General features: G+C 37.4%; 4 protein-coding genes and 1 pseudogene across 9 annotated transcripts in view; 2 read left to right on the top strand and 3 right to left on the bottom strand.

Moving 5' to 3' along the window:
- LOC145737723 (histidine decarboxylase-like) overlaps nucleotides 1-20,027 on the bottom strand; it is a 35,615-nt gene extending 15,588 nt beyond the window's left edge. Inside the window, exons 1-4 of the mRNA XM_081992549.1 lie at nucleotides 19,815-20,027; nucleotides 18,449-18,569; nucleotides 18,133-18,237; nucleotides 17,752-17,802 (exon numbers count right to left, since the gene is read on the bottom strand). The gene's annotated coding sequence lies outside the window, so the exon portion shown is untranslated. The remainder of the gene's footprint in view (nucleotides 1-17,751; nucleotides 17,803-18,132; nucleotides 18,238-18,448; nucleotides 18,570-19,814) is intronic.
- Nucleotides 559-11,182, top strand: LOC145737720 (E3 ubiquitin-protein ligase Nedd-4-like). Of its 4 annotated transcripts, none has more exons than XM_081992541.1 (17): nucleotides 559-954; nucleotides 1,521-1,600; nucleotides 1,658-1,778; nucleotides 1,833-1,993; nucleotides 2,155-2,305; nucleotides 2,601-2,740; nucleotides 4,806-4,935; nucleotides 4,989-5,168; nucleotides 6,806-6,936; nucleotides 6,989-7,194; nucleotides 7,258-7,382; nucleotides 7,436-7,665; nucleotides 9,216-9,337; nucleotides 9,829-10,069; nucleotides 10,118-10,346; nucleotides 10,398-10,567; nucleotides 10,618-11,182. In XM_081992541.1, exons 1-17 carry the CDS (start codon nucleotides 766-768, stop codon nucleotides 10,718-10,720), a joined length of 2,709 nt encoding a protein of 902 aa, XP_081848667.1. In that variant the 5' UTR covers nucleotides 559-765; the 3' UTR covers nucleotides 10,721-11,182. The 4 variants fall into 4 exon arrangements, with proteins under 4 accessions (XP_081848667.1, XP_081848666.1, XP_081848669.1 ...); XM_081992540.1 differs by having other exon boundaries at nucleotides 560-954; nucleotides 2,146-2,305; XM_081992542.1 differs by lacking the exon at nucleotides 559-954 and adding an exon at nucleotides 1,031-1,230 and having other exon boundaries at nucleotides 2,146-2,305.
- LOC145737734 (inosine triphosphate pyrophosphatase pseudogene) lies at nucleotides 11,052-12,427 on the bottom strand (annotated as a pseudogene).
- LOC145737727 (uncharacterized) lies at nucleotides 12,396-18,129 on the top strand. 2 transcript variants are annotated; one of them, XM_081992556.1, is made up of 6 exons: nucleotides 12,396-12,676; nucleotides 12,871-13,195; nucleotides 15,311-15,557; nucleotides 15,686-15,853; nucleotides 15,907-16,160; nucleotides 17,824-18,129. In XM_081992556.1, the coding sequence occupies exons 1-6, from the start codon at nucleotides 12,486-12,488 to the stop codon at nucleotides 17,989-17,991; spliced, it is 1,353 nt and encodes a 450-aa protein (XP_081848682.1). In that variant the 5' UTR covers nucleotides 12,396-12,485; the 3' UTR covers nucleotides 17,992-18,129. The 2 variants fall into 2 exon arrangements, with proteins under 2 accessions (XP_081848682.1, XP_081848683.1); XM_081992557.1 differs by lacking the exon at nucleotides 12,396-12,676 and adding an exon at nucleotides 12,680-12,821.
- Nucleotides 20,028-20,078: 51 nt separating the features above from the next.
- On the bottom strand, nucleotides 20,079-25,557 carry LOC145737728 (uncharacterized). Of its 2 annotated transcripts, none has more exons than XM_081992559.1 (7): nucleotides 25,397-25,557; nucleotides 23,829-24,222; nucleotides 23,496-23,736; nucleotides 23,366-23,440; nucleotides 22,264-22,509; nucleotides 22,034-22,189; nucleotides 20,079-20,384 (listed from the first exon to the last, which is right to left on the bottom strand). In XM_081992559.1, exons 1-7 carry the CDS (start codon nucleotides 25,397-25,399, stop codon nucleotides 20,330-20,332), a joined length of 1,170 nt encoding a protein of 389 aa, XP_081848685.1. In that variant the 5' UTR covers nucleotides 25,400-25,557; the 3' UTR covers nucleotides 20,079-20,329. The 2 variants fall into 2 exon arrangements, with proteins under 2 accessions (XP_081848685.1, XP_081848684.1); XM_081992558.1 differs by having other exon boundaries at nucleotides 23,829-24,231; nucleotides 25,397-25,550.
- Nucleotides 25,558-25,675: the final 118 nt, after the last annotated feature.

Below are 25,675 nucleotides of genomic sequence, written 5' to 3'. Positions count from 1 at the left end.
TGTCAAAATTTGATTAAAATTTGTTATTTTTCAATCAGTTATTAGGTGAGATATCAAGGTGTACTCATGAAAAGCGGGACACACTGTATATGTCATACTCATACACAAATTCAGCAGCATAACAATTTTTTGAACACACACCAAATGACACACACATGTCGTTTTAAAAGAAATTTCTCCAGTGGAAAACAGATCTCCCACGGTTCAGGCAACACGCAATACATCTTCCACAACCTAGCTCCCATAACACTTCTGACAGTGAGAGATGACATTTGAGAACATTGGCGTTACCGTTCCAATATTCTGTGTTATTTGTAAAGAAAATAAATAATTAAAAACCAAATTTTAGTAAAAAATGCTAATCTTTTCCGTTTGACAGGAATTCTTGATAGCACCGTTAATAAACATTTATATAAACGACATGATCCATAAATAGAACTGTTGGCTATTTTAGTGTCGGCAAACATTCAAGGTCTAACACGAACAACAAATATCATCCTTATTATTATAATTTATATGGTAGGAATAAATTAAATTCAGTACCATTTTGGTGCGAGTAGCGGGTGTGGTTCTCCCCAGTATTCTACATTTATTTACACTAGTCCGTTATCAAATGTTTACTAATTTGAAACACTCTCGAGATACGATTTTAAATCTCATCAACTCATTTAGATAAGCAAATCGAAACGAGGTCGTTTTGAAGCAGAGTGTTCTTTAACAGCCCGAAACAATGTGATTTACCTACTACAGTGTGTTTAGTACAAAATGCCTACAGTGAACGCGGAAACTAGCGGCGACAACTCGAGCAATGGCACCGATATACAAGTGCAACGCATTTTTAGACCTAGAAGCAGCAGTTTGGGGGCCCACCACCAACATAGAAGGAACCGAACACCCTCCATTATTGAGGTTCAGGAGAGGGCTAGAAGACGCATCAGCTTAATGCCTAGTGTGGTAAATATGCTACGCCACTGTGTCTGTCCGCTGTCAAATTAACGTTACCGTAACCTCACAGTTGATTTTGACAGTGACAGTTTTGTAGTAATTCCATTTTTTTTTAATCAAAAACAAGACTTACCTTTATGGTACGGAATTGTTAGTTTTTAAACCTTTTTATAGTTTTTTTTCAATGTTATATTGTGTCTTAAATTAAAGTGTACCACGAACGAACGTTCTTTAATGGATACTAGTCATGAGTACGGATATATTCCTCGTGTAGACGATGATGGTGTAAGTAGTCATGAACTTCCTCTAATTAGTACTTTATAATTAATATATAATATACCAGGTGGTTTATAGTAATTAGGGTAGAACCAGGCGTTTCCTTTGAATTGTAGACTAAACTTCATTAAATATATCAATTTCTGGTCACTTTAGGGGTGTCAGGCTATTAAAATAACAGTAGCATTGTTAATAATGATTAATCAAAAAACGCTTATCAGTTAAATCCAAGGTGATCATCCATGTCAAGAGATTAGATTATAAGTTGCTCCTATACTGTACCCCCAATTTTGTTGCAGAGTGAAGAAGCGACCAGTTCACTACACTTAAAAGTGATCAGAGGAAAAAATTTAATGAAAAAGGACATATTCGGAGCAAGGTACCACATTAAATTACCCTTAAAGGTTGAAGTAGCAAAATGTGTGCATTTTTCCAGTGACCCTTATGTAAGAATTGACCTGTTGCCCATAAATGGTGAAGGAACCATTGACTCAGTGCTAACGCGCACCAAGAAAAAAACTTTAAACCCAGAATGGAATGAGGAGTTTATATTTAAGGTGGGTTTTGTGATTGTGTAACAAAACTATGATTAGGGTTTTTTTCTCTTCAAGGTTAAACCAGCAGAACATAAATTGGTTTTACAAGTGTTTGACGAAAATCGGCTGACGCGCGATGACTTTCTGGGTATGGTCGAATTGTCCTTGTTAAATCTACCTAGAGAGGAAGAAGACCGCGTTATATCCCCCGTAAAATACTTGTTACGTCCCAGAAGGTAATTTTCCATAGTCATTTAGCTGCATGTTTTTTTTTTAATTTAAAACACTTGTTTTTGACACCGTTTGGCTCACACTTTTATCGCATATTTCTCTGCATGCTCTTTCGTCTCTCCTTTTGACGTTCGTCTGTCCGTTTGACGCAACGTAGCGGTTTTAGCGCAAAATCGCGCGTTCGGGGCCACCTGGAGATTTACCACGGCTACTTGCACGATCGGGGACCTGTCGTACCGGCCGCCTCAGAGGAGGAGCCAATCAACACCAACGAATGGGAAATTGTGAGTGAAGGACGGGAGGAGACAGCGTCTCAAGTAAGTGTTTAATAACTGTTAACTGTCAAGTGTGTATCTGTGTAAACCCTAGCCATTGGTAGTTAGTTTGTGATTGGTCAAAAAAAAAGATGATCTGGATCAGCTTAGACAAGTTCAGAGTGACAGATGTCAGACAGTTGATGTGTGCAATTAGGACTCTTAGTCTGGTTCTAATGATTTCAGCTGAATGAATGTGTAGTTTGTGATTGGTCAAAAAAAATCTGTTTTTTTTTTTACCAATCGCAAACTATCCCCACTGTGCTGCACCGGTGGACTAAAATCAATTTTTTTCTAGCCTATTTTAGTAAGTTCAAATTCAACGGAGTCGCAAACGCCACTTCCGCCAGGCTGGGAGGAACGACAGGACGCCAACGGACGCACTTATTACGTAAATCATATTGCAAGAACGACACAGTGGGAAAGGCCTACCTTAGCGTAAGTGCTCAGTTTTCAGAAGCCTCTACAACCGTTTCAAGTCTTGATAGGCACTTGTAGAGGTCTTTAGACATTTTTGAAAGGTTTTCAGTAGTATTTAGGGTCTTCTGGCATTTTTTAAGTGATTCTAGTGGTCTATGTCCATTTCAAAAACTCTTGGACAGTTGCAGAGGCTTCTGGAAATTGTAAAACAAGTCTTAATAAGTTTAAGGCACTTTTAGAGGTCTCTGGACATTTTTGAAAGGTTTTCACTAATATTTAGGGTCATCTGGTATTTTTTTAAGTGATTCTAGTGGTCGATGTCCATTTTAAAAACTCTTAGACAGTTGTAGAGGCTTTTGGAAATTTTAAAAGAAGTCTTGAAAGGTTAAAGGCACTTGTAGAGATCTCTGGACATTTTTGAAAGGTTTTCAGTACTATTTAGAGTCTTCTGGTATTTTTTAAGTGATTCTAGAGGTCTATGTCCATTTCAAAATCTCTTGGATGGTTGTAGAGGCCTCTGAAATTTTTCTAATAATTCTTGACAGATTTGAGACACTTCTAGAGAACTCTGGCATTGCACAAATAATAAGCCAATAAGATTTCTTATACAGTGCGTTTTTTTTAACGCGCAACATAGGATTTCACGTGTTAAATTTTTAAGCCCATGTTAGACCATGTTATTTTGGAACTACAAGTATATATCTTGACGGGTGGCTGTTTCGTACTCTGAAGCTTAAGTAAGTTTACCAATTCGGCCTAAAAAGTGTTAAAAAGCTTGCAAAAAATCATCTTTTTTCGAAAAGATTTGATCTTTCCATACTCCCTGTATGTATGATAGGTGCTTGTTGTTTTTGATACTGGCACGGCAGGTAGCAGGTAAAATTTGGCGTAGAAAGTAAAACAGGGTGATCATTAACTTTATATCAAGAAAGTTAAGAACAAAAGAAGTATTTTTATAAGTGAATTGTTCAAAGTGACCTCCGTTTCAAGCCAAACAGTATTCCAAACAATCATAAAATGCCCTTTTGACGTTCAAAAGATGTCGGGGCGTGATGCAGTCAAAATATGTCACTTTACCTGCTACCTGCCCTGCCAGTATAAAAACAACAAGGAACAACAATGCATACAGGGAGTATGGAACGATAAAATCTTTTCGAAAAAAAATGAATTTTTTCCAGTTTTTAATCGCTTTTTAGACCAAATTGGTAGACTTACTTAAGCTTCAGGGTACTAAAGACACACCCGTCAAGTTATAGACTTGCAGTTCCAAAATAAAATGGTCTAACATGGGCTTAAAAATTTAACACGTAAAATCCTATGTTGCGCGTTAAAAAAAACGCACTGTACAGGTGTGGTAAATCCAAAACCGACCATAGGAAAACCGTATAACGGACAGAGAAACGTAGGTAATTGCATGCGCGGGAGAAAGACAGAAAACGAAAAAAATATCAAGTAGGCCATATTTTCAACGCGATGTTGCCAAACGCCAAGCCTGTCACTGTGAGTGTAATTGTTTTTGTTTACTTTCAATTTGAGAATTGAGGTTAGATTTTAATTGCAGATGACAGATGAAATATTACTACAATAGGGACTCAACAAATAGACAGAAATCGGAATGGAAATAAATTAGAATTAATCCAACAACAAAATAAATTTTGTCGACGGTATTGAATACTTGGCGTTTGGCAACAGCGCGCTGAAAGTAAGGCCTACTTGATACTTTTTTCGTTTTCTGTCTTAGTCCCGCGCATTCAATAATGTACGTTTCTCTGTCCGTTACACGGTTTTCCTATGGTCGGTTTTGGATTTACCACACTTGTATAGAGGTATTCAGCAATTTAAAAAAAAATTTCTGCAACCTGTAGAAACATCTGACCGTTTAAAAAAAATTCTGAAAATTTAGGACACATCTAGAAGCTTCTGGCAGTTTTTGGTTGTGTTTAGGCTTTTAGCATTTTCAAAGGGTTCAAAATACTCTTAGACGGTTGTAGAGGCCTCCGAAAATGTTTAGTTAGTGTTTTTGTGACGTAATTTGACAGTTGAGCACAACTGTCACTGTAATTTTGCTGATATTGATTTGCAGAAATACTACGAACAGTTTAGAAACGGAAGAAGTGACTAGAGGGGACGAGAGACAAGTGTTTGAGCGTCGTTTTCATATAAGCGCCGACGAGCAAAGCAACGGCCGAGGCGAACCCACCAGCAATAATCAGGTTGGTCCCGTTGATGTTTATAATTTAACGAAAATTGCATGCAAACCGTTTAGTCATTGGCCGATGAACCGGACGGCAGCGTAGCCGATGAAACGATCGATCATCTGGATATCCCGCGGGATTCGCGTGTTAGCGACGTCGGTTCGGACGTCTGCGAATCAGATTATAATGGTTCTGTTGAAAGTGACGCGGATAGTCCGAGGAATTCGTTGACGGCGCCCGCCATTGACAGGGTAAACTTGAGCCACGCAATTTTCGCACCCGGATGCTTTCTGTTTTAAGTCCCTCACGCTTCTAGTGTGATCAATCACCCTGTATAACCGGTGTTTTGTGGCGCTTTTTCAAATCAAATCTTTACACAAAAACTCGTAGAAAATTGCTTGTTTTTTTTGTCGTATTGCTTGCTTCACTAAATGAGAAATTTTTATATTTTTGAAGAACACATAGAAGAGAGAACTAATGGCAAATGTTCCGGACAAAGTAAAGCGTAAAGTGCCAAAACGCATGTGACGTCATTCAACAGACTTCATCAGGAAGCCTGATTTGACTAACTTTCAAATGACGTCACATCCGTTTCACTGACACATGCTACTTGCAAATATTTCCTATCTTTGTCTGGAACGTTGATTTGCATCTACTCTCTGTTCAGCCTGACTGTTGCCATCACCAGCTAAAAACGTATGTTGGTAATTAAATGCGATATTGATTGATTGTCGAAATGATTATAGTTTTAGGTTATCAATTAACCAACCAAGTGTGTTTCAGACTGTGTAGAATACAGTTGAAAAAAGTCACAGTCTGGACCACACTTAACTGAGCTTGAAGTTCGACGGTGCAAATGGCGGTTAGACCATTTAAAACAAATTTAAGTCTTGTAGAGGCCTCTAGCCCTTTTTAGAAGGTTCTCAATTGCATTTAGAGGTCTCTGACACATTCAAAATGGTCCTAGAGGCGTCTGGCAATTTAAAACCATTCTAGGATAGTTTAAAACACTTTGGCACTTTTAACAAGGTTCTTAGTAGCATACAGAGATCTTTGGCACATTCAAAACGGTCCTAGTGACCTCTGACAATTTAAAACAAGTCTGGGAATGTTTAAGACACTTTTAAAAGGTTCTCCTCAATAGCATTTGGAGGTCTTTGCAACTCTAAAAATGGTCTTAGAGGCCTCTGGCAATTCAAAACAGTACTGGGAGAGTTCAAGACAGCTGTAGAGGACTCTAGATCTTTTCATACATTTATCTGTTGCATTTAGAGGTCTCTGATATATTCAAAATGCTCTTAGAGGTATCTAGCAATTTAAAATCATTCTGGGATGGTTTAAAACAGTTGTAGACGCCTTTGGCACTTTTAACAAAGTTCTCAGTGACATTTAGAGGTCTATGAAACTCTCAAAATGGTCCTATAGGCCTATGATAATTTAAAACAAGTCGGGGAAGGTTTGAGACACTTTTAAATACGTCTGGCACTTTTTAGAAGGTTATTAATAGCATTTGGAGGTCTTTGGAACTTTTAAAATGGTCTTAGATGCCTCTGGCAGTTTAAAACAGTTCTGGGAAAGTTTAAGACAGTGGTAGAGGGCTCTAGAACTATTCGGAAAGTAAAACAAAAACGTCAAAATAATCTGACGTTTAGTTGAACTGTCAAACTGACAAAAGCTGGTAATATGATCGATCTTTGTCTAATGAAATGAGATAAAGGATGTGACGCAACAGTCACAAGTCACTGAACAGAGATTAAGTAGTTTTCTCTTCCTGTGTGATTTCTCTAGAGATAAAAAAGGCGTCCTTCCAGATATTTCTACGGTTATGTGTAAAATATTATTATAGAACGAATATCGGTTGGATCGTAAATATCTACCCTGTTCGCAGAGTTTCGATCATGTGGACAGTAATAGTTCGTCCCGACGGGACTCACCAGTGTCCACAACTAGCAATAATGTGTCTCAGAACGATTTGACGGCTGTGGGCGATGATTTACCACCAGGATGGAGTGTACAGAGGTACAGATTAGTGGTGAAATGAGTTACAGGGTGAACTGAAAATGTTGTTTAGGGCACCAAACGGTCGTTTGTTCTTTATCGATCATCGCGAACGAACCACGTCATGGGTGGACCCGAGAACTGGACGGGCCAGTCCGATGCCGAATCAAAACGCGGTGCAACCGGTAAATCGTAAGCCGGACGACGATTTGGGACCGTTGCCCGAAGGTTGGGAGGAACGAGTACACAGCGACGGACGCATATTCTTCATCGATCACAGTAAATCAGTTGCCCCCTAACAACTAACCTAAAACTAATAACACTCTGTTGTTTATTCTTAAGACACTAGAACAACACAATGGGACGATCCTAGACTGTCCAATCCTCAGATAGCCGGACCGGCTATTCCGTACTCGAGAGACTACAAACGAAAGTACGAATACATGAAAACCCAACTGCGGAAACCGGTAAATTGTAAAGAATCGTTTGAGGCACGAGTAGTAAGGTTTTTCTTGCGCAGACCAACGTTCCTAACAAGTTCGAAATCAAAGTACGTCGAAGAAGCATTTTGGAAGACTCCTTCAGAGTGATAACTAACGTGCCTCGAGTAGATTTACTCAAAACCAAGTTGTGGATAGAGTTTGAGGGTGAAGTAGGCTTGGACTATGGCGGATTAGCCAGGGAATGGTTCTACTTGCTGTCGAAGGAAATGTTCAATCCCTACTACGGATTATTTGAATACTCTGCCATGTAAGTTGGAGTGTCGAATGAAGTTGAGCGAAGGGAAATAACAATAAAAGTCCATTTTTTCTTAAAAAAAACACAATCAATTAAAAGGAAATATTTGCTTTTCCATGTAATTGCTACCATTATAATTAGAGTACGGAAAAAACATATTTTTCCTCAAAAAAGCATAAAAACCTGTAAAAAAGCACAAAGTTCTAGACATTTTTTGAACTACTTGAGGAGCATTTGAAAGATTTTTGAACAGTTAAAGAGCATATTGAAGGTTCTGGAATACTTTAGAGGCATTTGGAAATTCTTAAACGGTTCTAGATTGTTTTGATGTCTTTTGGGAAATTCTAGACTAGTTGAAGAGCATTTGGAATCTTTTCGACTGTTCTAAAAGCTTTTGGAAGTTTTTAGATCGTTTTGAAGCATTTTAGAGTTTCTGTAGTGTTCTACTTTAGGAGCATTGAATGTTCTGGGCTGCTTTAAAACCGTTTGAAACCTTGTAGACGGTTCTAGAAACTTTTGGAATATGTTAAACTGCTCTAGAAGCATACGGAAGCTTTTAGACTATCTTGAAAGCTTCTAGAGTCTTCTAAAAGCTTTTGGAATGTTTTCGACTGCTTTAGAAGCATTTTTCAGGTTTCTGTAGTGTTTTGAAATCTTTTAAACTACTTTAGGAGCATTTGGAAAGTTTCTGGAGAGTTTAAAAAGCATTGACGGTTTGGGAGTGCTTTTAAAGCATTTGAACACTTATGGGAGCTTTTAAAATGCTTTCGAAGCATACGGAAGCTTTTAGACTGTTTTGAAATCGTTTGGGAGTTTTTAGAATAGTTGAAGTTTATTTTGAAGGCTTCAGAGTGCTTTAAAAGCTTTTAGACTGTTTTGGAAAGCTTTCGATTGCTTGGGAAGCATTTTAGAGTTCCCTTAGTGTTTTAAAACCTTTTTAGACTACTTTAAGAGCATTTGGAAAGTGTTTTAACAGTTTGAAGGGCATTGAAGGTTCTGGACTGCTTTGAATTCATTTGAAACCTTATAGATGGGTCTAGAAGCATACGGAAGCTTTTAGACTGTCTTGAAATCTTTTGAGAGCTTCTATGATAAGTTTAAAAGCTTTTGTAAGCTTCCAGGCTGTTTTGTAAGCTTCTATAGTTTTTTTGGAAACATTTTGACTGCTTCAGGAGCATTTGGAAATTATATGGTCGGTTTAAATTTGTAAATTGATAATTACCCACTGTGCAACAGATAATTGGTATGTTTTTGGCAAAAAAAGCACAAAAACATGAAAAAATCTGTCAAATGACGTGTTTATGCGTAATTTGTTCACATTAGATGTCAAACCAATCCTAGAAATTCGGAGTCTAATTATAATTAAAAAAGTCGGAAATCTCGAAAACGGTTAGAGCTACGGAAATTTGGTAAGATACCAAAAATATTCAGAACGACTTTCTGCTTCCAGTAGAGAACCGGGTAAAGAAAGTTTTCTTGGAAAATCACTTTTGTGGACGTAAATCGTAATTTCCTCCTCGCTCCTCAGATGTTTCGTTGCGCTATTTAAACGTTTATTCAAGGGACAATTATACCCTACAAATCAACCCAACGTCCGGACTGTGCAACGAAGAACACTTGGCGTACTTTAAATTTATCGGTAGGGTCGCTGGTATGGCCGTCTACCACGGTAAATTGCTGGATGGTTAGTTTATATGGGTAATCATCGTACAGGGTGTCCGGATTTAGTGGGTTTTGACAGGAAACTATTCTCGGTTAGATAGGAAAAAACTAGTGTACGTGTCAGTTTGCGACGCTAGAGGGCGTTTTTCAAATTTCAGCCAATTTTGAAAACTCCTATGAAAGTGCCGCAAAAACATTCTTAAGGCACGTCTTCCGTTTTCTCAAAAACGTACCTAATTTTATTATTTTAAATTAAAATGACAGTTGGCTATATAACTTAATCCTAAAAGCCAAGTTGGCTTTGACTCAAATTTTGACATCAGCTGTCAAAAGTGACGTTTATTTATTTCTTGTTTCTATGACAATACTTGAATGTTTACAATTACTGCGTTTTTAACTTTGGAGTCAATTTTTTTAATTTTTAATTATTTTCTACCGTTTTCCTGTCAAAACATACTGAATCCGGACACCCTGTACATCGGCCTTAACTATCACTATAAAAGCCGTTTACAGCATTCTTCATAAGACCGTTTTACAAAATGATGCTGTCAAAAACGATCGATTTGAAGGATATGGAATCGGTCGATTCGGAATATTACAAATCGTTGTTGTGGATAAAAGAGAACGATCCGTCCGGTTTGGATTTGACGTTTTCGGTGGACGAAGAATCGTTCGGTCATACCACTGTACACGAATTGATCGAAGGCGGGGCCAATATTCCGTTGGATAACTCCAACAAGGACGATTACATCAAGTAGGTGTTTGGTTAAAAAGAATTTTGGCAACATGGTGGGAGTTTCAGGTGTATAATCCAGTGGCGTTTCGTGGGACGAGTGCAACAACAAATGAACGCGTTTTTAGACGGTTTCAGCGAACTGGTCCCGTTGACCGTAATCAAAATATTCGACGAGCACGAACTGGAGCTGCTCATGTGCGGTATTCAACACATCGACGTTAAAGATTGGAAAGTGAACACCCTGTACAAAGGGGACTACCACGCCAATCATATTGTGGTGCAATATTTCTGGAGGGTGAGCATTTCTCTTACACTCGAACAAAATCACTTAAAAACACGTTGAAAGGTCGTGTTGTCGTTCAATAACGAAATGAGAGCGAGACTGTTGCAATTCGTGACCGGAACGTCCCGAGTGCCTATGAATGGTTTCAAAGAGTTGTATGGCAGTAACGGACCTCAATTGTTTACAATAGAAAAGTGGGGAACGACGGATAACTTCCCGAGGGCGCACACTTGGTAAGTTTTTCGTTTTTATTAATGTTGGTTTGATTGTTTTTTTTTTTTAGTTTTAACCGACTCGATCTACCGCCTTACGAAAACTACGCCTCGCTTAAAGAGAAACTGATCAAAGCCATTGAAGGTTCCCAAGGTTTTGCTGGAGTTGACTAGACTGTTGCATTTAATAATCTGTCCATTACAAGTTAAGGGGCCTTTCCACTGCTGTATATTCAAAGCATTTATATAATCAGTCCAGGCATGATTTTTAATTTACGGCGTTGCCAAATCAGCTTCACTTACTGAAGAATTTTTTAATAAATTACCTGGTCTGATTTACTATTATACTTGTAGATTGTGATACTATTCTATTTCTAAATAATTACTGTGGTATATACATAAACTTGTTGAATGTTGTATAAAGTTTATTATTATAATTTGAATCTTGCAATAGAATTTCTTTAACTTTGTAATGACTAATTAAGTAATAATCATAAAGTGTAAATAGAGTGCAATTATAGCTTTATTTATTTAGGAATTAATTCAACAATTTAATACTTTTATTTAGTGTTTCAGTTAGTCTATGTTTTCAGGTCCACTGTGTCTCTATTATAATATAAATGATTTTATTATTCTGTCTGAAACATTTTTTGCTGATAAACCTCATGTCAAGTACCCTCAATCAAGTACCTACTTAAAACGAGACACACAAACATTATCTAACTATTTACAGTAAAATATTCCCTAACCTTATCTAAGGCTTTAAAACGGTGTGATATTTTATTCTTGTCAGACTTGGTCATTTCAGCATAAGTAACCTCATATCCTTTGGGTTGGAAACAAGAATCAAAACCGAAATCTCTAGGTCCGCGCGGTGGCACAATTACCCCTTCAGTCCGGCCCTGAAACAACAACACAGAGCCCTGTTCTTCACCGGGATGATAAGCAAAAGTGCACACGGTTTCCGCGGTTTTATCTTCGAAGCCGGCCAACAAGGTGTACAGCCCCTCAGGCCCCAACTTTTCCAGGAACCATTTGATGTAAGGACCGGGCAGTCCTTTTAAAGCGTTGAAACACAAACACGTGTCCTCGACTATTAACGGTTTTTTGATGTGTTTGTAAGCGGTCCAGGCCTTTTTGGTGCAAATATCCTCGATTTCTCCTTGCAATTCTGGCAGATCCACGCTCTCTCGGACGATTTCTCTGGGGAAGGACGTGCCCAGGATTGCTCTCAATTCTTCCAGCTTTTTTGAGTTTCCAGTCACGAATGTTAATATTGGTTTACTCATTGCGGAGAAATCAAACCTTTTCCACTGTTTTGTTAAAACTTGCACTACCGTGAAGTTTTATTGTGCGCTGTTATATAAGGTTATGTATGTATAGTATGTCTTCTTTATAAAAATTGTTTTAAACTGTGAAGCAGTGTTGCCAAACGTATTTTTTGTTTAGGAGTAGATGTGTTGAATACATTGGGGCAGTTCAGGCATTTTCCGGGGTAGATTTATTTAATTATCATTTAGATTTTTTTAAGAACAATGACGATTAGGCTTCAGGCCAAACCAGGATGAATTCCTACTCCTGCTGAGTTCACACCGTTTCGGTTTGTTATTATTTATTGGTCGAAGCCGGAGAAAATGCCAAAAGGCATTGTTTCATTTAATTACGGGGTAGATTTTGATGGGAGGAGCGAGCGGGGTGAGCTATTGGAAATGAGGTACCCCGATCGCGGTACCTTTGGCAACGCTGCTGTGGAGCGGATTATATAAATGTGTTAGAAAAGGATAGATATAGCAATGAGATGATCTGGAGTGGAAACTTGTCAGTGTCACTTTATAACATAACCTTAAAGTTTGAAATCAACGTTTAGGGGAGTTGGGGGGCTCATTAAAGGTTAAAATGTTACAGTAGAATTGCCTTAAATTATTCAACTCGACCGACAATGTCCAAATTAGTTACACAAAACCAAACTGACCAAATTAACCACGCAATTAAAGTGTTACGTACCGTAAAAAATGGAATTATCGATAAAACTGAAGACGCAAAACTGGAAATTAAATACAATTCCTTCAAGAACTGTAAGGGAAAAATTTCGATTGTTGGGAAAGAAAGGATTTTGTCGTTACTAGACAGGTACAAGACATTGACGTATATTGCTAAATAATATGATTTCGGACGAGGTTTTCGGACTTGTGCGAGAAATTGAAAAGGAATTCGCTAGAAGCTTGTCCCTATTGAATTTGCGCGTGTTGGACAATGTCGATTTTGATATTCCCGAGTAAGTGCCAAGTTAATCTCGTTGTAAGTGTGGCGGGACCGATTTTTAGGGACCTGAGCCGCGTCCAGAACCTTCACGATGCGGTCGTGCAGGACCTGGAGGATTTGAAAAACAGTCTGCAGTGCCACGTGGGCATAATCGAGAAAACCGAACTAATCAACAACGTCCTCGACTATAAAGTGTACGATTTGCAGTACAATTTTCGTAGCGAGTGCGACAAACTGAAAGCGCGTAAGGACAGTTTGCTGAAACTGCAAGCAAACGCCGACAAAGATCCTGGATACGCACTTCAAATTGTCCAGGTGGACGAGGACATTTCGAAACTGGAAGAGAACAACCAGAAGGATTTGGAATGTATTAAAGAACAGAAACTGGTAATTTTAGAGAAATTGCTGCAGAAATTTATACTCTAGCTCACCATTGCGATCTCAGAAACTTTATAAGACATTCAAAAAAGTTTAAATTGGGGCAACGTTGCTCAATTTCAGATAGAACCAAATGCAGTTGTACTTCCGAAGATATCCGAAAAAAAACTGAAATTTTGATTTTTTTTTGAAATTTCTGTTTGAAAAATCGTTTTTTTTTTGTCATAACTGTCAGACCGTTGGAGCACTATTGATCAAATTTGGAACAAGCACTTTATTACACGTTATTACGGTCAAAGAACCAAAACTAACCTAACCCAAATTGTCTTGGAAACGGAAAATTTACTTAAAAAGTTTAAAAATTGTGTTTGTAACCAGTTTTCATGCAAATCGAGAGACTTTAATACTAAAAATTGAGTTGTAGACATAAAAACTACTTTTTCAAGAATTTGTTACTACAAATTCGTACATTTAAACCTTAAAAATTGACTTGAACCCCAAAATGTGACTGAACTAATGAAAAGTGACATCAGAAGCTTAAAATTTGCATTTGAAGTAAGTTTTCATAATTTGAAGACAAATTTCAATATTTTAGTCTTGAAAATAGTCTTAGATGCAGGACATTGACATTAGATTCATGAAAATTGTCTTGAAAACGAACTTTTCGTGCTTTTTACTTTGCTTTTCATTTTCTTCGAATTCTGGACTATTTTTAATGCTTCAAAACTGCTTTCAGCTTGGAAAATCGAGTTTCAAGACTATCTTCACCAATTTTTACATTCTTCATAGACTTAAAATAGCATTCCAAGCTTTGTCACTATTAAATCGACTTTTAGACACCTCAGTGTTAAAAATTCGGGTATATCTTAATAAACTAGACAGTTTTTAGTGTTTTAAGGCTGTTTTCAGTACCTCAAATCGAGTTTCAAGACTATCTTTACAAAGTTTTTGACTTATCAGGCCTAAAAGCCAGTGTGTCCACTGACCATAGTCTTGAAAATGTTATTTCAAGCTTCTTCACTATTAAATTGACTTCTACACTCATAGGTGCAATAAATTGTAGCACCTCTAAGAAATTCAGACTGTTTTTAGTGCTTTTTAAGACTGAAAAATCGAATTTAAGACTATTTCCAAAAGTCAAGTTTCTTCAGTAATAAAGGTAAAAAATTTTGGTACCAAATGCTACAATAATAGTCTTCAAAACTAATTTTTAGAAATAAAATGTCCTAAAATTTTATTTAGTTCTAGACTTGTTGTCCAGTCCAGAAAATTGAGTTGTACACCAACTAAAGTCTTGAAAATATACTTTTGGACTCTCTTTAGTCCTAGTAAAGTCAGTTCTAGCATTAAAAGTCAACTTTTATATTATTTTTAGTAGTAAAAAATGAGTTTCATGCACAATACAATCTTTGTCTTGATTTCCGGACTTTTTTTAGTTCTTGAATGCCAGTTTCAGACACTCAACCAGGATGGCAGTCTGAGAAAGCGAATCATAAGACCATTCCTAGTAGTAAAAAAGTTTTTAGACTATTCAGTACAAATTTGGACTCTCACAAGTCTTGGATGTTAAATTGAAATTTGGAGGACTGTATCTTCCTTAAGAAACGTTTTTCAGAAAAATGACACAATGCAAGTCAACTTATTTTTTGATTGGCTGTCAAATGGTGAATTATTGACACTTAAAACTGGACCACCCTGTATATAAAAAATAAATAAATACAAAATTGATGTAAAGTTCAGGTTTTAATGATAAAAAAAACATCTGGCAACGTGGTGCGTTAAACGTCAATGACGTGCATCGGCACCGCCTACTATACAAGAAAGCCTAGAAGGTGCTTGTCAAAAATTCCAATATGGCGGAAATAGTGGTGACAGTTGTTGAGTTTTTTGAAGATTAGACGAATTTTTACGGTTTAAAATCAAAACTTGAGGTTATTTGCGTAAGTTATTTTTGTTTGCTGCCGTTCATAAGACGAAGTGTCAAATAAGGTTAGAAATAACAAAAAAATTTTTTCGGAATCGAAATTTTTAAAACTGATTTGATTTAAACTTTTTCGTATCTCTTATAGTTTCCGAGAGGTACGAATTTGAATTACCCTGTATGATTTGTTAACTTTATACAAGGAGGCACAAAAATCTTACGAGCGCGCTATTCAAGTTATGGACTTGAACTTTGACAAGCTAACCAAAGGTCTCAACAAACTGCAAGTTTTAATTGAGGCTGAAAAGTCCCATTTGAGTGACTCGCAAGCTAGATTAGTTGACGCAAAATTTGCGGGCGAACTAGACCATTTCAACGCAGAAATTGAAAAACTTACCGCCCTCCAGACGACCGGGTGGAAAGTCGTTTACCCGGACGAAAAGCTTTCAGGTAGTTTAGCCGTTTTGATTAAGTCTTTTAAAGATATTTGTCTCTGTATAATTTATAAGCGTATTGGCACTGTGCAACTATTAAATCCAAATAAATGAGTGTTTGTTTATTCAGTTGCCTGGTTTTAGAGTTTTTAGAGCAGAAAGGTCTTAAACTACTACAGTCCGGTCAATTAATAACTGGGGACGGACAAACGATAACGTTCAAACAGGCGAAAAATTCCAAACTGTTGGAAAACCTCAGTTCGGACATGTTGAACGATCTTAAAGCGAACTTGGACGAGGATCAGTTAACGTGTAAGTCCACAAACATTAAAAGTGGTGGTAGTTTAGTTGTTTCGGTTTTACAGCAACTACTGCATCGTCGTCAGTGTCTACGGCGAGCCGCATGTCCTCTGAGGACGTGGGTTACTTGAAAGAGAATTTAGGAAAGCCCCTAGCTCTAGCTTTAGCAGAAATCACCACGTTACAACCCAGAGACCCTATACATTATTTAGGGCATTGGTTGTTTAAATACCGCTACAATCAGCAAATGGACGACGTTAACAAAATCGAAATGGATTTACTGAACGATACGCGAAATAAAATTGCCAAAGAACGTTGGGTTAGTACCACCATAGACTAAAATGATAAGTATAGACAAACAGTGGCAATGGAAGGGAAAATTCTGTACAATGGAACATATTCTGTTGGGAAACGTCAGTTTTAATGCGGCGTTGTCTGTGTGTTTTCTTTAATTTTGTGTTTCACTTTGTTGTATTTTTAGTTTAGTTATTAACAGTCACGTGATCATTTGTACCTTAAATGACGGTTACGTAATCTTGAAAATTACCAAATTTAATTATTGAAAATAGTCACGTGACCCGTCAAATAATATTTTGTCATTTACAGTCACGTGATCGTCAGGGTTCCATTTTGGCATTAAAAAAAAAATCACTTGACTCTTTAAATAATACTTTGACATCTAAAACAGTCACGTGACCTTTAGGTTTTCGTTTTGACGTTAAAATAATTTAAAATTGTCACGTGGCCATTTGCACTGTAAAGGGGGTCACGTGCCTTTAAAAATATCAGTTAAAACTGAAAAACGATTACGCGATCCTTCAAATGACATTTAAAACTGTCATGTGATATTATAAATTCAATTTATAATCTTAAACGAGTCACGTGACCTTCAGGATCTGTTTTGATGTTAAAAAAGTCAAGCGATTTGAAAAAAAATAGTCTAAACGTAAAAACGGTCACGTGACGTTAAAAATGACATTTGAATCTTACAAACGGATACGTGATTTAGTGGATCAGTTTAAAAACCAAAAAAACGGTCACGTGACTTTCAGGATTCTGTTTTGACGTTAAAAAAGAGTCACGTGACTTTAAAAAAAATAAATGTTTGATTATTGAAAATCGTTATGCGACTTTATGAATTCTAAAAAGAGTCACGTGACCATTTGCACATTATAAGGAGTCAGAGGTGACTCCTCAATTAATGCTTTGACATCTAAAACCGTCACGTGACCTTTAGGTTTTCGTTTTGATGTTAAGATTATTGAAAATTGTCACGTGGGCGTTTGGACCGTAAACAGGGTCACGTGTCTTTAAAAATATCAGTTTAAACTGAAAAACGATTACGCGATCCTTCACACGACCATTAAAACTGTCATGTGATATTATAAATTCCATTTTTAATCTTAAGAGTCACGTGACCTTCAGGATCTGTTTTTAACGTTGAAAAAGTCAAGCGATTTGAAAAAAAAAATAGTCTAAACGTAAAAACGGTCACGTGACGTTAAAAATGACATTTGAATCTTACAAACGGTCACGTGACTTTCAGGATTCTGTTATGACGTTAAAAAAGAGTTCCACGTGACTCTTAAAATAAATAGAATCTTTATTATCGATACCTCAAACCAGAAATTCTTATCTAGTTTAGTTTTACAAAAAACGAGTAACTTAAACTCAAATTTATTTGAAAAAAATCAAACTTTCTTGTGCAGTCCAGCAAAAGAAAGTGGATTATGCGAAATACTGCAAAAGTTGGGAACTATGTCTGTAACGACGAGCTGTACTAGCGCCATCTCTTAGAGTTTACCTGTACAACTGAAGCGGCCGAAATACATTAAGAAGCTTCAGGTGCCACTTTAATTACATTGCGCTGGTCGCCTGTACTTATCATTTAGTCTATTGGTATCACCTACCTTGTCTGAGCCGTTTCTGTGTTGAAATCTTTTCGTCTTCTGGATCATCATCTGAAACGTAACTTGATTTAGCATAAATTCGTTGAAGAGGAAGCCCGAGCGGCCGTAATAGACATGATCACTAGAGCAGAACAGATTGCAGTACTAAACGAATTGCGGCGAATTCAGAAAGAATCGGAGGCGATGGAAGAAATGGAAAATTTGGACGACGAAGCCCGAGACATCCTAGGCCCTTTATGAAAACTGTAGTTTATTGTAAAAAGAAAATGTACACAATTATTAGTTACATTATTAACTCATTCGCTTCTCTGTTGTACTGCCTGTCATCAACTGTAAACTTGATATGAAAGAAAGTTCTTAATAGAAACTTTTGATACTCACATGTGACTGTCAAATCAACCAGAAACTGTCACCCTCACAAGCACTCTTTCAGGTTCACCGTCATCAAATCAAATTTTTTGGCCCAGTTACTCCCAAGATGCGTACCTAGAAAACCCCAAAAAAAATAAAACTGTAATATAATTCAAAATCAAAACCAACATTAAAAATAAAGGCATTTTTGTGACGTTGAAGACGCTAACAATCTGAAGAGCGCAAGTATATAATCGATTTTCGGTACAAGTTGCGACATGCCTTTATTTTAATGTTTACCAGCCGATGAGTTTACGCCTCAAAACTCGTTTACTTATTAACGTACCTCTTGTGACGAATCGTTGTTTACGTTTAGGGGGCGGGGGCGATTTTATGAACGCACGATTACATTTTGTCCGCCCCAGGTCCGCATCTCGGTCGGTAATTCGAGTTCCGTATAACGATTTCTGTCATTAATGCGTACGTCACAGCATTGTTGGTAAGTTTGTGATTGGTCATTTTGACCAATCAGAAACCTCCCCCACTGTTACAGGGTGAGTCAACGATAGAGCAAGTTTATTAGGTTCGAAAAAGAGAATATTGAGTTGTACAGTTTCAAATTACTTTCGAATATACAGGGTGTAATTTGGACCACCTTGTATTAACTAGACTAAAATCTGAGCATCGCCTTTCGACATATCAATTGAGTAAGAATAAACATTTCAAATTGTTTTAACTGACGTAAAAAATAAAATATTTACGTTTTTATCAAAAAAAAAAAATACAGGTGTGGTAAATCCAAAAGCGACCATAGGAAAACCGTGTAACGGACAGAGAAACGTAGATAATTGCATGCGCGGGAGAAAGAGAGAAATCGAAAAAAATATCAAGTAGGCTATATTTTTAGCGCGCTGTTGCCAAACGCCGTAAGTAAGTTTGTCGAGGGTATTGAATACTTACGGCGTTTGGCAATAGCGCGCTAAAAATATGGCCTACTTGATATTTTTTTCGTTTTCTGTATTTCTCCCGCGCACGTAATTACCTACGTTTCTCTGTCCGTTACACGGTTTTTCTATGGTCGCTTTTGGATTTACCACACCTGTATACAGATTTACTAGAAATTTTTTAAAAATATTTTAAGTTAAGTTTGATGGTTGTGATTTAAAGACAATTTCACGGCCTACACGATGGTAAAAAATCGACTCGCCAACTGTCAAAATAGCCGAGTTACGGCCTGTCAAAATTTGACCTAACGCATGTTTGACTGAAATTTGTACTTTTGACACTTATTGTCAAAATAATCCGGTTATTTGACAATTTTGCTATAAATACTATAGATGGTGATTTAAATAGAATTTCACGGCCTACACGATGGTACAAAAAATAAAAAATTGAACGCCCTGTAGCATCTACCGCAAGTGTACCTGCACAAATCTTTTTTGTCGTCCCTGTAGAAAGTTTTCACCAAATGAGAGTATTTTACCTTTGGCAATACAGACAATTTTCCATCATAGTAAAAACAAATATTTTGCAACTACTAGGTTTAGGTATATGACATTTTTAACAAAAAAGTTTTGAAATTCCATGGAGAATCTAAAAATGTGTTAAAAATAGGTTGTAAGTTTACTCTATCGTTGAGTCACCCTGTACTGAGATTGACGTAAATGCCGTGTGGACTTACCATTTAAATTTGTTTTTTTTTGTACTCTCACCTGTAATTTTATTTCGTTTAAGTTCCTGTTGTTTTCCAGTCAAATAATCGAACGAAGTTCCAAATCCAAATTTGTTAACGCAACTAACGTATACATGTGTAAACTAGTTAGTGATTGGTCAAGAAAAAGCTTTCAGCTGGCCAATCACTGATGAATTTACGCCAAACTACACAAGTAGATTTATTCACGAAACGTATAACTTGACACAAACGCAAACGGTTGGATTGGAAAATTTGTCAGGTTTCATAACAGACTAACAACTAATTATTACCATTGATATTTCAATTTATTTCGAAAAAAACGCATGGTCTTACCCACACTGGTACAAATCAAAAAACTAACTGAAATATACCTAGACACACACTGACGTGACGTGCGCTTTTAAAAAGTACCAATAAAATTATGATATACGCCTTGCACGAGAACTTACTACAATTTTTATAGGGGGCGCACGTGGAAATTGAAAAAATCGTAGTTTCCGTGCTAATACGAGCCCGCAAATATAGCGCATATTTTTAGTAACGCCTGGGGGCGCCGCCTCGGCCGCCAACGCCACCTCCGCCTCCGTAGCTACAATACAAAAAGGAATGTGTAATTAAAACATGCGCAACCATGAACCGATAATACAAAACTCGATCGATTTATCTATGTTACTCGAACGAGACATATATCATCTCGGGGACGCACATCAGAACCGTAATTACTATACGTAGACGTAGTTTGTTGAGGTGTCATAAAATAAATCATAAATTATTGTATCATAGGTTCATTGTGGAATAAACATTGTTAATTATTAGAGTCCAGATTTCTACAAATTTTGCTGCTATTTTTTCTATGGATTAATTTACAATTGCAATAGCTATATTGAGATATTGAAGGTTTCTGAGAGACAAAAACGTACCAATTGTCTGTTGTAAAATGGGTAAGTTACAATTTACAAATTTAAAGTGACCACTGATCCTGAAGTAGTCTAAAAAAATGTGAAAACATTCCAAAACGCTATAGAAGAAATGCCTTGCAAAAGCCTACAAAACAGCCTAAAAAGCTTCCAAATGTTTCAAGATAAGAGATACTCCCTCTGGTGATCAGTTTTGAAAACAGTTTCAGGCATTCCAGCTGTCATTTCTCCGTTTGTTTACGTTGATTTTGGTTAGAAATTTATCACTGGTTTCATAAATATGAACTGACAGTATCATATTATTTATAACTTTAGGTTAGGAACGGGTTGTCCGATTTTAGTTCAACTGGCGCTGCGATTAATTTGACTTAACTTGAAACGCCAATAGGACGCTCTCAAAAGATTTCAAGACAGTCTAAAAGCTTCTAGAGCAGTTTAACAGCTTCAAAAACTTTCTAGAATTGTTTACAAGGATTCAAACGCCTTAAAAGCACTCCAGAACCTTCAATGCTCTTTAAACTGTTCAAACATTTTCCAAATGCTCCCAATGTAGTCTAAAAAGGTTTTCAAACACTAGAGAAACTCCAAAATGCTTCTCAAGCAGTCGAAAGTCTTCTAAAACAGTCTAAAATCTTCCAAATGATCTTTAATTAGTCTAGAAGCTCCCCAAAGAATATCAAAACAGTCTACATGCTCCCAAAAAATTCTAGAACCGTCTAAGAATTCCCAAATGCCTCTAATTCCAGAATCGTTATTGAATCTATCTAATTCCAGAAACGAATTTGAAATCTAGAGAGAATTGAAATTGTATATAACATGCTAAACTTTTTCGCCACGTGACTAGAATTCAAATCAAAAACTTGTTAATATTAATCTTTAAATCTACAAAGAATTGAAATTGTAGCAACATGCCAAAATTTTCGGTCACGTGACCTTCAAAATACAACATTGCCAAGTTAAAATGTTTTTTAGACATTTTCAAATAACTCCCAAAAAAAAAAACGGTTTTTCAAAGAGTTTTTGCCAAAAATTCGATAATTTAGTGCTTTTTAATCCGGACTCTATTAATTACTAATACAATGAAAACTGAGAACATTTACAACGCCGCTAATCAGGGACAGATCACCCAAAATTATGAATTAAAGCATAATAAACCTTATTCAATTTACTTTTCCCCTTGAAATTGAAATGTACGTTTACGCATGGCGCAGCCGTAGAAACTTTTTCCTGGTATTTTACGAATAATTCAACTTATTCTAAGTAGCGCGTTTGCTTACACTGTTTACTGGTACACTGGACGGTAAATAGAAATCTCACTTACCCTCTCTGAGCTGGCAGGGGAGGATAAGAAGAGTCATAGCCACCTCCTCCAACACCGCCTCGCGGTGCTGCAACGTTGCCATATCCATCGTCATATCCTGTAGCAACTGCTCCTGCCCCGTAACCACTACTAGCGGTAGCTCCATAACCACTGTAGCTGTCAATTTACAATAATTGTTAACTAATAATAAAACCAAAAGTAGTTTATCATAAGCAACAATAATGACTTACCTATCACCGTAGCCACCTGCGGCAGTACCGGCTGAAGAATAGCCGCCGCCGTAACTGCCACTCGCTGCCGCATTGCCATAACCACCAGCTGCGGGCGCACCGTAACCAACACTGGCCGGTGGCGCTCCGTAACCACCGGCAGTATCCGCAGCTCCATAACCGCCACCAGTGGCGCTGTAACCGTTGGATGCGCCGGCAGCGCCACCGTACCTGTCATAACCACTGGCAGCTACTCCAGCACCGCTCCTAAAAAACATTGAAATAAGAAAAGGTTCTGGAGTGTTCTTGAAGGCTTTCGACAGTTTGAGAAACATTTTGGAGTTTCTGTAATGTTTTAAAACCTTCTTAGACTACTTTAGGAGCATTTGAAAAGTGTTTGAGCAGTTCAAAGCATTTGGAAGCTTCTAGGCTGTTTTGTAAACTTTTGCAAGGCATTTTAGAGCTTCTATAGTGTTTTGAAATGTTTTTAGATTACTTCGGAGCATTTGATCAGTTTAAATTTGTAAATTGATACTTATCCATTTTGCAACAGATAATTGGTCTCTCAGAAGCCTTCAATATCTCAATATAGCTATTGCAATTGTAAATTAATTTATACAAAATAACAGCAAATATCACAGAAAAATTAAGCACCAAAAAAAATGCAAAAAACCATGAAAAATATCACATTAAATGTCAAAGGTTGGTTGCTTTTATTATTTAAAAAAAGCAAAATTCCTAGAAATCCGGACTATAAATAAAATTCAGTTGAAGTATTAAATATTAATAACGAAAAAAAAAGCGTTTGGCAACGTCGCATAATTCACAGACGATAACTAATACTTGACAGTATGTACGTCAACTTCAGATGTCATTCAATGTTCCTTCAATTATGAGATTAAAGCATAGTTGCCGCCTGTTTCGTTTGTTTGTTAAATGTGCAATAAACAAATATTGGTACTTATAGGAATTGGTCGCTACGGTTTTGTCAAGCATTGCAGTTTTCGAGGTATTATGCAGATCATTTGGCAACATCATTTTTCTTCAGAAAATTGCGATAAAAATTCCATTTTCCCAACAACAAGTAAACTGAACTAGCAACAAAGAAATCATGATTACTTACATTGGTTTAAGTCCAGCATCTCGCCGACTGTACAAATCGCCACCACCAGTCGACCAACCATCATCTGGAGCAGGCCTAGACAATCACAAAGTTGTAAAATTACTAAAATGAAATTCTATTTAGTATTTACCGTCTATCGTCGTAAGCACTGGGTCCTCGGGGTGGTACGTCACCGTATCCGCCCCGATCATCGTAACGCGGTGCAGGGGCTGGCACTCCGTAAGGGTCGTAACCTCTTTCTTGAGAGGGATAACCACCGCCTCCGGCTCGTCTATCCTCATAACCGCCTCCAGGAGGCCCTCGTCCACGACCACCGTATCCACCACCAACACCACGACCTCCACCTCCACCACCCAGTGGAATAAAGTTTCCTAATACAATTATTCACGTAGAGTCCCTTTGATAGTTGGTAGACCAATCACAAACTACTTATTGGTTTAGGTAAATGGTAATAAAATCTTACGTCCACCTCCACGACCTCCAAATCCACCGCCACCGCCTCTTCCACCACGAAAATCTCTACCGCCGCCGCCCCTAGAATAAGGACCTCCTCGGTCCCGTCCACCACCACCACCTCTCATTGGACCGCCCGGACGACGTGGTGGTTTCACTCTGCCCTTCTCCACCGAAATTCTCGATCCCATAAAATCAGTTCCGTTCAAGTCGTTAATGGCTTTCATGGCCAGATCGCGGTCTTCCAGGTGCAGAAAGCCGCATTTATTCGAAATGTCGCACTCGGCAATCACACCGTACGGTTCAAACAGTTTACGTAGATCGTCAACGGTTGCCCCCGCCGGCAAACTACCAACAAACACTTTGGTAGTGTTTTCTGATCTGCCTCGTTGCTGGTAGTTGTCCTGAAATAGCTAAATTGTCATAAATATCCCTAATTAACCTTGGAGGTTACACAGCTTTAACCAGATGACTGCATCAAAACAAAGTAACCGGTGTTTAATAATTGTTATGGTCAGTCGCCTATCCATGGCAATTGTCACAAAAAGCGTATGTCTTAGATAACGTTAACGTTAAATTATTATAGCCGCATTCGTTTTCAAGCTCCATGGAGCGAGCAGTGCGTTTTTGACGTCACGATGACGTAATTTAGCAAAAGCATAATTTAACCAACTGTCAAATTACGTCATTGTGACGTCAAAAACGCACTGCTCGCTCTATGGAGCTTGAAAAGAAATGCAGTCAATATGAACGAGAGAACCACAGCCAACTAGGACCATAACAATTATTGAACACCCCTTATATAATTTGAACTAAAATTCACCCCAAATTCAGTTTTTATGTTAGAAGCTTCATTTTCCCTTTAAAATTTTCATAAATCTTTCTCATTAAACTTGGAAGTCACAGAGAGTTAACCAAGTGACTGCACCAGAATGCAGATTCTTGAAATGAGGAAAGGAAAAGGTCTGCAGAATGTGACAGCAATCTGTCATTGTCACCTTCTTCTGTCACATTCTATCAACACTTGAATTCTGTTCCCTAGTTTTGAGAATTAGGGCCTAGTTGGGAAGCTTGCTTTGGTGATGGTCAACTTTTGTGAGTTTAAGACTATATAATTTGAAATTTCCATAACTATATAGTAAAGGTGGAAATCAAATTAAATAAAGCCAAATAAACCTCACATTTTAATAAACAAAATCAAAAAAGTAAGTCAAAGCAAGGTTTAACTATAATCATTACCTTAGATGTATGTGTTAGTTAGTGACAGGAAATTACTGTAATTTATTTAACCATAACTTTGAAACTTGTGTGGCTCCTCAAAAAATATATTTTGTTACATTTTACTACTGAACAAAGGTTATGGTGGAATTGGAAGTGTGAAATGCCTGTACCAACAGGGTGGTTTACTAATTGGTAAAGACTATAGTTCTCAAAACCATCCCTGCATACCAAGAAACACCCCAAGCTGCCAAGAATAGGGTTTAAAAGATTAGTAAACCTTGTGGCTGGTCAAAGAGGCCGGCCTCCTTACTTTACAATTTACTTAACCTAAAATCAACTTAAGCACAATTTACGTACCATTTTTCGCTGAAATCGTGTTGACTAAATTACAAACCCACTAACAATATTAGTGAATACCGAAAAATCACAACAAATGGAGACAACACAACCACCTTCACAAAACACCCTAGAAGACTGAAAAAAATAAAAATGGCGTCGCGTCACTCGTGTTCTGACAAAACAAGACGAACCTCTTGTGAGTCATGTCAAATGTCAAAACACTATCAATTGTCAATGATTATATTTCTGTCCCTTGCTAACCTTAAAAACACACTGATGCCATCTTGCCGAATGCTG

The sequence above is a fragment of the Ips typographus genome, linkage group LG14, assembly GCF_016097725.1.
Source record: "Ips typographus isolate SLU linkage group LG14, UJ_Ityp_2.0, whole genome shotgun sequence".
Taxonomy (NCBI): Eukaryota; Metazoa; Arthropoda; class Insecta; order Coleoptera; family Curculionidae; genus Ips; species Ips typographus.
The sequence above is the reverse complement of the archived record's forward strand: the minus strand, read 5'-3'. Positions and strand labels throughout refer to the sequence as shown.

What these genes read in the sequence shown, in the direction of transcription:
- LOC145737727 (XM_081992556.1), top strand. Translation starts at nt 12,486, where the DNA reads ATGTCCAAATTAGTTACACAAAACCAAACTGACCAAATTAACCACGCA. An exon ending in CCCGGACGAAAAGCTTTCAG is followed by an intron (nt 15,558 to 15,685) that starts GTAGTTTAGCCG and finishes GCCTGGTTTTAG; the next exon opens with AGTTTTTAGAGCAGAAAGGT. An exon ending in AAATTGCCAAAGAACGTTGG is followed by an intron (nt 16,161 to 17,823) that starts GTTAGTACCACC and finishes AACTTGATTTAG; the next exon opens with CATAAATTCGTTGAAGAGGA.
- LOC145737728 (XM_081992558.1), bottom strand. An exon ending in TGGAGGTCGTGGAGGTGGAC is followed by an intron (nt 23,737 to 23,828) that starts GTAAGATTTTAT and finishes TAATTGTATTAG; the next exon opens with GAAACTTTATTCCACTGGGT. An exon ending in AGTGCTTACGACGATAGACG is followed by an intron (nt 23,441 to 23,495) that starts GTAAATACTAAA and finishes GTGATTGTCTAG; the next exon opens with GCCTGCTCCAGATGATGGTT.
- LOC145737720 (XM_081992540.1), top strand. Translation starts at nt 766, where the DNA reads ATGCCTACAGTGAACGCGGAAACTAGCGGCGACAACTCGAGCAATGGC. An exon ending in ATGAGGAGTTTATATTTAAG is followed by an intron (nt 1,779 to 1,832) that starts GTGGGTTTTGTG and finishes TTTCTCTTCAAG; the next exon opens with GTTAAACCAGCAGAACATAA. An exon ending in CCAGGATGGAGTGTACAGAG is followed by an intron (nt 6,937 to 6,988) that starts GTACAGATTAGT and finishes AATGTTGTTTAG; the next exon opens with GGCACCAAACGGTCGTTTGT.